Source organism: Dermacentor variabilis, chromosome 9 (genome assembly GCF_050947875.1).
Source record: "Dermacentor variabilis isolate Ectoservices chromosome 9, ASM5094787v1, whole genome shotgun sequence".
NCBI classification, from domain to species: Eukaryota; Metazoa; Arthropoda; class Arachnida; order Ixodida; family Ixodidae; genus Dermacentor; species Dermacentor variabilis.
The window spans coordinates 20,209,060-20,221,206 of record NC_134576.1 but is presented as its reverse complement, the minus strand read 5'-3'; the positions used below and the strand labels follow the sequence as shown (position 1 = coordinate 20,221,206).

The following is a 12,147-nucleotide window of genomic DNA, read 5'->3' as shown; positions in this document are numbered from 1 at the left end:
TAATGAAATATAAGGTTTACTGACGCATGCGTCGCCGAATGATCATATGTGTCTAGCTTGTATTATAAAGCGCGTCATCTCACATCTGCTTCTACTCATGATGACTGTTTCTTTCAACCGAGGTTTGCATTTGCCACTCTGGCAATAGATGCTAAGAAAGCCGTCGGCGGCCACGTTGTTTACTTTCATATTGTGTGCTCTTAGCGAATCATTTATGCGTATACCTGTTTGCCCAATGTGCGACGAGAAATGGAAATAAATCTATTGTTGATAGTTAGCGCTGTGTGTGTCAGATGTGCCTTTCTGTTGTCCATGTTCAGCTTGAGCTACAAGATAAGACAGTTGTTAGTCGTGCTTTGTCCTGTCAACTTGTGTTTCCGTCTTATTCCTACGTGCAGTGCTTTTACATGAGGGAGTCGCGAAAAAGTCTGGAAGAGTGCTTTTTTTTGGCGCTTTGTCTGTTTTTCGCTCTAATGTTCGGTTTTACTTTGCGCCACAGTACGCCGATCCAGCTACAAGCGAACGTATCCAACATCGCACTCTGCTGAGCTCAATAATTTCTCGAGTAACTCGCGGAGTCCTGCGTTTTACTCTATGGAGCTTTGTTGTATTGAAAGCTGTCTTGCAGTGCGTAATCCCAGCGTTGAGTATGGTGCATAGGTTGTTGATGTTAACGGAAGTAAGTGGGAAGAAATTATCTGAAAAGACTTCAAGCTAATCAATGACGCTTTGATCAACGGCATTGTTGAAACTGTGAACGAAACAGATTCTCGCGTGTCCACATACTTCGTGAGGTGTTATCGTCTAATCAGATAAATCGTCTTCGGCACTAGGTTGCAAGTATGAGGCAACGCGCAAGACCTGACACCCATAAAGCCGCACCCTGAATGCGTGGTGGTTGCTTGGTGCGATTGATGAACGAGGAGCTGTTTCTAAAAGTGCTTTACAGTTCTGTTCTGTTTGTTTGGCAGGAAAGGTATCCTACAGTGCAGAGAGAAATGGGGTGCGCTACCTGCTGTGGCTGCTGCAGCTGTTGTCGCCTCTGGTTCTAGGTGCACTCGTAGCAGCTGTGTTGGTCACTTTCTGGGCTCAGCATCAGTGCAAGGCTCAACAAAGGAAGCCATGTAAATTAGAGATGCCCCTACTCGCGCACAACTTCTCAAAGGACGCCGGAGCCCTCGGTAAGTCAATGAGGAAGCTGCTGGTATTTGTGATATGCGTATTTGCTGGAATTTTGAATTTTAACGCTAACGTGTTTTCATGCCAGCCTCCTCTGAATATGTGTTCCGTGTGCATACGTCAGGCAATCATCATCACGGAAATCCGGGAGAAGACGCTACTTTGCTGTTTTGAAAGTTAGGAAAGTAGGCATTTAAAGGTTAAAACGTTTGCTTTATGAAAGGAAGTGTGATCTTGACGACGCACGTTTGTTGCAATGAGAACATTAAAGCATCATTTGATTCCAGCACGATTATCCAGAACAGCCTATATTTATGCATAAAATTGGACTGAGGCATCTCCCAGCGATCCCCAATGATCCCTGTTCTACGGTAGGCGATACCAAGTTATGCCTGTGATATGTCGCCAGACGACGACAACGACGAAGTGTGCGGGTGAATGCACTGGTGGTTTTGGCACGAGCACGCCTCACGGAACGAACGCCTCGCCAGTGCTGGCTCTTACGTCTGAGTACCTGTTTGAGTTAGTAAATCGTCGGCAGCCAACCACGGTTATAGAGACGTAACGATTGGCGACGAGGAAAACTCTGGACTCACCGGCACTTCACCGACGTGAAAGATGAACATGGTGACGCCTCGCTTTCGTCGGCTACCCGAGTTCAGTGGTAGCTCCGGCGCCTGGAGAACCTAGTACCACCACCACCACTAGTGCAGCAACATCAAACCGGTTTTGCGGGAAAACCGGTTATCCGGTCATTCGATTTGCCGTCTATTCGAATTTGAAAACCGGATAACCGGAGTGACCGGTTATTCGGTTCGTTATCCGGTTATTAGTAACCGGATATTCGGATAGCCGGATATTCCAGTATACCCTGGTATTTGTGCATCTGTACGTCTGCACAAATTACCTTTTTCTCTCTTCTGTTAGTCTTTTGTGGTTATTTTGCAGCCGCTCGCGCAAGCCAGATTTCCTGTCTCCTTCCTTACCTTTCGTTCTTCAAATTTATCTTTCCTAATTGCTGTGCTCTCTAAAATAGTACCACAGGTCGTCCCCCTGAACATATTCCAAGCGCCAGCTATTTTATTCTAAGCGTAAGTCAATTTAATCACAGCGCCATATAAAATAGTCTACGCGCCATGTATTTTAATCCTAACGCCCGTGAATTAATCCGAAGATGCTTTTGCGGAAGTGTTATAGCAGATCAAAGTAATAGCGAAATCTTGTAATTTTGCGCCGACCAAGCAAAACTGAAGGGCTTTCTTGTAGGGCATTTTCGTCGGACTAATGAAATGCCTTTCCCGCGCGATATATCATCGAAATGTCGCAGTAATATGGACATTATATTAGTGCCGTTAACAGGCTCATGCAAAACGTAGCTCTTTGATGGCTTTGCTGGCATGCGTTGAAACAAAGGGCATCCAGCAACAAACTGGTGATTCCTAAGCTGATAGAAACAGCTGAAAAGAGCGTCACGTGACCTCTAATCATTTTGTTTTGTTTTTTACAAGGCCCGTTGACATGGATATCAAATTGAACGAGCTTCTACAAACTTTGCGATTATAACCAAGTACCGCATCTGAGATGACATGAAAGAGGGTGTTACAGGATCTCACGTAATATTCGCCGGCATATTCCTGATTGTCATCCATATTGACACGGATATCGAACGATCGGGCTTCGAAGCAGCTCTGTGATAGTACCCGCGAAGGGTACGCTAGACCACGTGGTGAAGGATGTCACGTGACCTCGCGTAACTTTCGGAAGCCCACATGCGATTCAAAAACACAGTGAGATGAGTGTCAAATGAACGGCAACCGCGAATGCTATGCGATGCCACGCACGTAGCGAAAGTCAAATCACGTGATAGACGCTGTCCTGTGACCTCACGTATATTCGCTGGTCCTTGCGTGATTCCGAATCACACTGATGTGGATATAAAACGATCGGGCTTCGAACAAGGTCTGCGATGGCACGCTCTTCCCGTACGTAATACCTTGTGAAAAATAGTCACGTGACATCACGTAAATTTAGCCAGACCATGGGTAATTATCAACCGTGCCGACATGGATATCAAACGAACGGGAAAATCAAAAGCTATGTGATGGTGTACACGTAGTTAACGTGAAACCACGTCGGAAAGGGCGTAACGTGACCTCACGTACCCTTCGCTAGCGAATGCATGATCGCTAACCACACTGACATAGATATCAAACGATCGGGCTTCGAAAAAGGTTTGCGATGGTACGCACTTCGCGTACTTTAGACCACGTGGAAGTCACGTGACATCACGTAACTTTAGCCAGACCATGGGTAATTGCAAACCATGCCGACATGGATATCGAACGAACGGGGAAATGTAAAGCTATGCGATGGTGTACACGTAGCTAACGTCAAATCACGTGGTAAAGGGTGTCACGTGACCTCTCCTACCTTTCGCTAGCCCATGCATGATTCCCAACCATACTGAGATGAATAGCAATCGATCGGTCTTTGAACAAGGTCTGCGATGGTACGTATTTCGCGCACTTCAGACCACGTGGACGAGAGTCACGTGACATCACGTAAGTTTAGCCAGAACATGGGTAATAACCAACCACGCCGACATGGATATCAAACGAGCGGGATTCGCAAAAGCTATGCGACGGTACTCAAGAGCCGAACGCCAATTAACGTGGGAAAGGGCGTCACGTGACCTCACGTATCCTTCGCCAGCCCATGCGCGGTTCCCAACGATACTGACATGGATATCAAACGATCGGCCTTCGAACAAGGTCTGCGATTGTGCGCATTTCGCGCAGTGCAAACCACATGGAGGAGAGTTACTGGACATCACGTAAATTGACCGAGACCATGAGTAATTGCCAACCATGCCGACATGGATAAAGAATGAACGGGAATCACAAAAGCTATGCGGTGGTAGCTAATTGCTTGCAAATATCCGTGAAACCAGCTATCTGGTTTGACGGATATCGGAAGGCGAATCCGGTGTCGAAAACCGGTTATCCGCTTATCCGGATTTAAAGACACCGATAATCAGGACAACCAGTCTCAGATGGAAACGATCAATTTAAGTTGCAACTCTTTTCAAACAACAAAAGAACAAAAAAGATTGCTTTTGGAACTGGAGAGTGGCGCGAAGCTGCTTTATTATCTTGTCTGTCCGTCGTCTGCTCCCATCGGACGCAAAAGAGAGGCTTCTCAATTTGGCTTCTTGTTAACGAATTTGTTTAGCAAGTGGTGCACTAAATACGGTTGAACCATGTATAACAGCTTGGAGAAAAGGAGGAAGAACGCTGGAGAAATAGCACTGTGTTTTTACGGTGGCAAAAGAGTAGATGTGCCGACCGAGCGTAGTGCACAGCTTCTGCGCCTCATGACGAAAAAATGGCGCTGCAGTCAGTGGAATGGCTCTCCTGCACGCGTCGTCGTCTGTACGTAGAGAAGAGCCTCTGTGCGCAGGAAATTCAAATGGCTGTTTGAAGATATCGCTGATATGCCTAAAATACGATTATGTCAAGCGCAAGCAAAGTTTTATAGGTACTTGTGATGTTTTCAGAAAACACGACGTGCTGAAACATTTTTTTCAGCTTCTATGCAAAAACCTTGCAGCTTTAGAGGCTTTGAACGAGTGCGGAGTTATTTTTGAGTTTTATACTGTGAACTACTGAGATATTTTTCGTATATTTCCTGCAGCCAACTTTCGGTATATCAAATAAATAAGGTTCAACGTCCAGAATCACATGAGATAGCTATGAGAGACACCGTAGCGGGGCATTGCGGAGTACCCTGATTGTGGTTAGCATCGGCGTCAACCTAAGTACACGAGCGTTCTGTATTCCGGCCCGTTCAAGACGCGACCGCTATGGCAGATAAATGAACCCACGACCTCATCGCCAGCAACACAGCCCTAACCACTGAACCATCACGGCGGGTAAGAACTCCGGTTGGAGCAAGGATATTCCACTTGGTGCTGAATTTACAACTCCCGTTGTTATTAAGCCTTGCTGTCGTCCCCCCTTTTTTTAAGCGTAGTATTATATCCTTATATTTGTTTACGTCGTAGCTCGCAATAGTTCAGGAACAAGTGAACTTACCTTTCCTCCCGAGTTATAGGGTGCAGCCGTCAGTTCCTTGCACAGAAATTCACACGCTTCCAATCGATCTATAATTATTGAGCGGGATGTAAAACCACCATTTTGTTAATGTAGAAAATGCAGCAGCCATGGAACCTTCCACTTCCACATACAGTAACCGAGCATGATGCAATATGTACGCGACGAGTAGCCCCGCAAGCGCCGGCACAGAAATATTGACGTCGCAATCTGCAAAGGGTTCATTCGCAGCTTGGTGCTCTGATCTCTCCAACGATTTTTTGACAATAATGACGTGATGTAATCACAGTCCCAAATGCTGTTCGCCCTTGATTACTAGGGCATCATATTATAGATATGTAGCGGAAGCATCATATTATTGCATCTTTGATAAACTTATCGTAGTCGACAACGTCGGTAAAATAGCTCTTGAAGAACTGTTCCTAAAAGTGTCTTTCACCCACAAGCAGTGTCCGCTGCTGCGTTAGGCCCCAATGATTTGTAGTTCAGAGCGAAGAAATAAATTTGTACGTTGATCTTTTCTGAAGCAGAAATACCGCCACTCTTTGGTGCGGGCTCCACTTATTCGCCATCAGATATGAGCTTCCGCGAGCAATGCCGCTCGCCTTTTCGCCGTAGAAGCTTCAACATATTTTTGAAACTTGCAAACACGCAATAACAGAGACCAGTATCTCCTCATTGAACAAACTGAAGGCTACAGATGAGTTTTTCACTCTGCGAGCTTCATTTATTGCGCGCCGTCTGCCAGAAGTACCACGCGACATGCGCCGCTGAGAACCGTTGTACTGAGCGAAGCGCCACTTTTGCTTCATGATGCGGAGAAGTGGCGAACTATGGTCCAGACGGACAGGGTCCGGACACCCACACCTACTCTTGTAGACACAATAGTGGTGTGCTCGATCGCTTCATGACTAGTGATGGGCAGGTTACGGAGTTGGGTATGGCAACATGACGAAAGATCTTCGGACGGCACCACGGCAAAGTGTGGCGTTTGTAATGAGCAGTTTCGCGTTAATATGTCAACCTCATCTCTCGCTGTGTACCTTCGGAATGAACATGGACTTCTAAAGAAGCCAGCAAACCGCAACTCGTAAGTAGAATGTTTTATTCGAATACCTATTGAAATGGGTCTTTTCGAGGGATTACTTGCTTTTCGCAGCAAGCCTTCGAGAGATATAAATGTTTCCTTACGCATTCACGTAGTTTAATCCATGGCCATCAAAATTATTATTAAAGAAGTTTGTCGTACTAGTGAAGAATGAGTATACCCAGCTCATAAAATATACCAGAAATCATGTTTTGCGCGCCTGACTCTCTTGAACGTATCATGGCCATTACTCGACACGAGCGTCACCATTACCCCTTCATAGAATGCGAAGTTTAGGTACTCGAGTTTTTGTAGCAAACGTGATCTCTTTGCTTTTTTTATCTAAAGCATTCGTCACTCTCAAACAAATTAATAGCAAGAAAACATTTCGAAACGACGTTGTTCTCTGGATGATATATCTTTAGGAGGACGTACTTCAGAGCAGTTTTCTTGCCATGAATTTGTTTCTGAATGAGGAATGCTTCAGATACCTGCCCTAACTGATAGCTTTGTTGGCGAAATAGATTCTATAGCTTCCATGAGAAACATATTTTTTCACGCTTGCTATAAGCTCAGGACACACAGTTAAACTATAAAAAGTAAATTTCGCCTCAAGTATTCCCCCAAATTGTCTCCTTTTGATGGTTGCCTTAGAAACTGAGTTTGTTGATGATACTTACACATGATTACCAAACTTTAATTTGAGTTAGACTTAGTAGACCTATTATTTAGTGAAAAATTATTCAATAAAATTCTTTGGAGCTCTGTTAATTATATTACTGTCCTAATCAGTGGCGTGGGAGGATTCCACCATATTATATTTACTTTTTTCAGGCTGCCACCAACTTCGGGTGTAAGCGATATTGATGAAGTTTCTGGTGATCATCCGGCTGATGGTAATGAAACCATCAGTTCTGCTGCTGATCCTGGGCCGTCTGCGGCGCCTAAGCCTCGAAAACGAAGGAAGAGGTGCACTGAAAGGCAGGAGGAGATTGACCAGGCGCTAGCAAAAATGGTCGCCGTTAACCAGTTGCCTTTGGCATTCCCAGCCAGTGCCGGATTTAGGTACTTTATGGGAGTAGTGGAGGAAGTTATAGGCCACCTTCAGTTGCGAAGCTGAAAAATCGAATAAAACTTCTGCATAATCAGTTGAGAGACAAGATAGTGTCTGAAATCGACGCAGCCACAACTGTTGCCCTCACCACAGACTGTTGGACGTCGAGGGTGCAGGATACATATATTACAGTGACTGCGCACACTCTGAACAGCGAGTGGAAGTCGCAAGCATTCACTTTAGCAACGGAGGAGATGCAAGAATGCCACACAGGAGAAAACATCACGCAGCGAATGCAAGAAATAATTTCGGCATGGAAGTTGGACGGCAAGGTAACGGCTGTTGTCACTGATAACGCATCTAATGGCATTAATGCTGTAGATGCGCTGCAAGGTATATTAGAGCCAAATGATGTTACCTGTTCAGCGCACAGTCTCCACCTGAGCATCAAAAAAGCTCTGTCTAACACGGAGATCGATGGCCTCTGCCAGAAGAGCGAAAAATTGGTTGCTCACTTTAGGCATTCGACCGTCGACAGCGATGAGTTGAGTATGCGGCAGGAGCTACTCGGCTTACCCACAGAGCACCTCATGCAAAGCTGTCCGACAAGATGGAGCTCGACTTACTAGATGCTTGCAAAGCTTATCAAGCATCGGTCTGCTCTACAAAGTGTTCTTGCTGACCGAACAATTGTCACAGCAAAAAAAAAAAGCGCAGAACCTAGAGATCAGTCAGCAAGAATGGAATGCAATCAGTGAACTTTGTGAGGTCTTTGAGCCTCTTCATCTTGCAACTACCATTCTCTGCAGCGACACGGTGTCCTCTGTCTCCATGGTTCGGCCAGTGGCGAAAGCAGTAGTGAAGAAACTAGAGCTTCAGAGCACGGGTGACTTGCAAGTCGAGAATTTCAAAGAAGTAGTTCGGATGGAGATATCTCGGCGATTTTCCTTGGACTGGGACGCCCAGCAGAGGTCGGTGTCTGCACGCCAGAGCTTCTTTTCTCGATCCAAGGTACAAATGCCTCCAGTATGAGGAGCCAGATGCCAGAGAGGCAACCCGTAGCAATGTTAGAGAAATGTTAAATCTCCTCTCGCCTTCGGCTGATAAAGCGGGATGGGTACTACCCAGACCGAAGCAATTACACTCGACATACTGTTTAATGGACAGCCGTGCGTGAGTGACTCGTCCGCTCAACTTGACGCATACCTCTCCGAGCCTCAGCTGGGGCACAACATGGACGCACTTAAATGGTGGAAGGACAATGAACCCAAATTTCCCCTAGTGGCGGAACTTGCCAAAAAAATACATGTGCATCCCAGCCTCATCCGCAAGTTCAGAGCGTGTATTTTCAACTGCCGGAAATATAACCACTGCCAAAAGAAGCTGCCTTATACCAGAAAATGTGAGCTCCCTTGTCTTCTTGAACCAAAATAGGGCGTACATGGATATCTAAAAATGACAGAAGTCGAACAAATAAATCTTCCGTATTACCCACGATGTCTTATGTTTGCCAGTACATTTCACCCTTTAAATATTTTTCTGCGGAAAGAACGAAGTCATATAACAGAACCAGGCGCCTTGCATCTTTCTTCTAGCTAAGTTTTCTGTGCACTCCAGGATCTTTTCGAGTGAACATAACATTCATGCTTCGCATTATTCTTGAAGGAGGTATTCAAATGCACATTTTATGTTTCTTTGATGCTCTAAAGAGAATTTTCTACACCTTAAGCGATTTCGTTCGCAACCAAATTTTTCTGAAGAAAGAGAAGCAGTCATCATTCCTTCCTGCTGTCTGACGTTGTAATTTGTTGGGTCAATTTCGGGAACAAAATATCCACTTATACAGCAAGGTAAAAACCGTACTGAGTCGGAATATCCTGCAGAAAGAAGGCACAGTTAAATGCAAATTGTCTTTACGTAATAAGCGCACTCCCAAGTCATTTTGCGTGTGAGGGTCCGTTTCCTCAATTTACACATATCGTTTTTTGTTTATTTTGACATTCCGAGACCGTATTCCTTACCGGTTCACTTTGGAACGGCTTCGCTGTGGCTGTTACGTGTGGGTTACGTCTCATGTAGAAAGAGTGGAACGTCGTGGCGCGAGGGAGACCAATGAACGAGCGGCCTTCTGCCACAAGGTCGCGTCATCATTATTGTTTATACTTTGGGGAACATATAGCAATTGAAGCATGTAGCTAGTTCGATAACAAGAATATTGGTTTCTGCACAACATTTGCCCAGTTGTTGCCGGTGAGCTTTCGATGCGGCCAGCCGGTGGCTCAATTTTATCTGCGTTACTTTATTTTTATTAATAGGTGGTGCGCCATACGTTAAGCAATCAAAGCGTTTATCTGAGTGTAGGCCGCGGCTGTAATAGGATTTACTTTCGCCAGAGCTGAACTTCATAGGGCGGACGATTGCGAAGAGAGCTCCGTCCACGCATCCCACAAATACGATTTTTGCCGCGGTCAAGGAAGCGTCCTTGACTGCAGGTTTCCCCTGAGCCGTGCAGAGAAATTTCACACCCCTTTTTGTTTGCACTGAACTGTAATTGCCCTAGCAACAACGGTACTGACACCACGTGACGTTTCAGTGGCTGCCAAGTCACTGCGGCGTCAGTGGAAACGAAGATGCCGATAATGCCGCTCGGGCAGCTCTTGAAGACGCACAAGAAGAGGCCATACCGCTTTCACGATCCGACGCAGCCAGCAGACTTCGAGTGCTTGCAGAGGACATCACGCTCTCTCTATGGCGCACACCAAACAGCCAGACCAACCGGAGCAACCGTCAATACCACCTGCCCTCTCTGATGCATCTCTATATGCCAACTGGACTCCGTCGAGGAGAGGCAACTCTGCTTTATCGCTTATGACTAGGGGCGGCTTTCACGAAATCTTACTCATTTTGCATTGGAATGATCGACAATGCCCTCTGCAATGCTTGTCTTTGCGAGGAGACGCTGGAACACATTCTGCACGACTGTCCTGAATATAATGTTCAGCGACAGTCCCTGGCATCCGTACTAGCGCACCTTGACACTAGACCATTGTCCCTCGACACGATTTGCACATGCCGCCGACAGAAGACAGCGCAGGTGAAGGCGATGAAGGGACTACTTCGGTTTTTGAAAGAGACGGGATTGGACAACCGGCTGTGACAGCGATATCACGTACCATGCCAGATTGATGGACTCTAACGGACAATGAAGTGTCATCATCATCATCATCAGCCTGGTTAAGCCCACTGCAGGGCAAAGGCCTCTCCCATACTTCTCCAACAACCCCGTTCATGTACTCATTGTGGCCATGCCATGCCTGCAAACTTCTTAATCTCATCCGCCCACCTAACTTTCTGCCGCCCCCTGCTACGCTTCCCTTCCCTTGGGATCCAGTCCGTAACCCTTAATGACCATCGGTTATCTTCCCTACTCATTAAATGTCCTGCCCATGCCCATTTCTTTTTCTTGATTTCAAATAAGATGTCATTCTCTCGCATTTGTTCCCTCACCCAATCTGCTCTTTTCTTATCCCTTAACGTTACACCTATCATTCATCTTTCCATAGCTCGTTGCATCTTCCTCAATTTGAGTAGAACCCTTTTCGTAAGCCTCCAGGTTTCTGCCCCGTAGGTGAGTGCTGGTATGACACAGCTATTATATACTTTTCTCTTGAGGGATAATTGCAACCTGCTGTTCATGATCTGAGAATGCCTGTCAAACGCACCCCAGACCATTCTTATTCTTCTGAATATTTCCGCCTCATGATCCGGATCCGCCGTCACTGCCTGCCCTAAGTAGATGTATTCCCTTACGACTCCCAGTGCCTCGCTGCCTATTGTAAATTGCGGTTCTCTTCCGAGACTGTTAAGCATTACTTTAGTTTTCTGCAGATTAATTTTTAGACCCACTCTTCTGCTTTGCCTCTCCAGGAGAGTGAGCATGCATTGCAATTGGGCCCCTGAGTTACTAAGCAAGGCAATATCATCAGCGAATCGCAAGTTACTAAGGTATTCTCCATTAACTTTTAGCCCCAATTCTCCCCAATCCAGGTTTCTGAATACCTCCTGTAAACACGCTGTGAATAGCATAGGAGATATCGTATCTCCCTGCCTGACGCCTTTCTTTATTGGCATTTTGTTGCTTGCTTTATGGAGAACTACGGTGGCTGTGGAGCCTCTATAGATATCTTTCAGTATTTTTACATACGGCTCGTCTACACCCTGATTCCGTAATGCCTCTATGACTGCTGAGGTTTCGACAGAATGAAACGCTTTCTCGTGATCAATGAAAGCTATATATAAGGGTTGGTTATATTCCGCACATTTCTCTGTCACCTGATTGATAGTGTGAACATGATCTATTGTTGAGTAGCCTTTACGGGATCCTGCCTGGTCCTTTGCTTGACAGAAGTCTAAGGTGTTCCTGATTGTATTTGTGATTACCTTAGTAAATAGTTTGTAAGCAACGGAGAGTAAGCTGATCGGTCTATAATTTTTCAAGTCTTTGGCGTCCCCTTTCTTATGGATTAGGATTATGTTAGCGTTCTTCCAAGATTCCGGTACGCTCGAGGTCATGAGGCATTGCGTATACAGGGTGGCCAGTTTCTCTAGAACAATCTGTCCACCATCCTTCAACGAATCTGTTGTTACCTGATCCTCCCCAGCTGCCTTCCCCCTTTGCATATCTCCCAAGGCTTTCTTTACTTCTTCCGGCGTTA

General features: G+C 45.8%; 1 protein-coding gene across 2 annotated transcripts in view; it reads left to right on the top strand.

The window, feature by feature from the left end:
* LOC142592533 (uncharacterized) overlaps positions 1–12,147 on the top strand; it is a 161,022-nt gene that overhangs the window by 61,786 nt on the left and 87,089 nt on the right. Inside the window, exon 2 of one of the 2 annotated variants that reach the window (XM_075704013.1) lies at positions 972–1,181. The exons of the other annotated variant lie outside the window; for it this stretch is intronic. Within the exon in view, the coding sequence (XP_075560128.1) occupies positions 972–1,181 (210 nt within the window). The remainder of the gene's footprint in view (positions 1–971; positions 1,182–12,147) is intronic. 2 annotated transcript variants of the gene reach the window in all.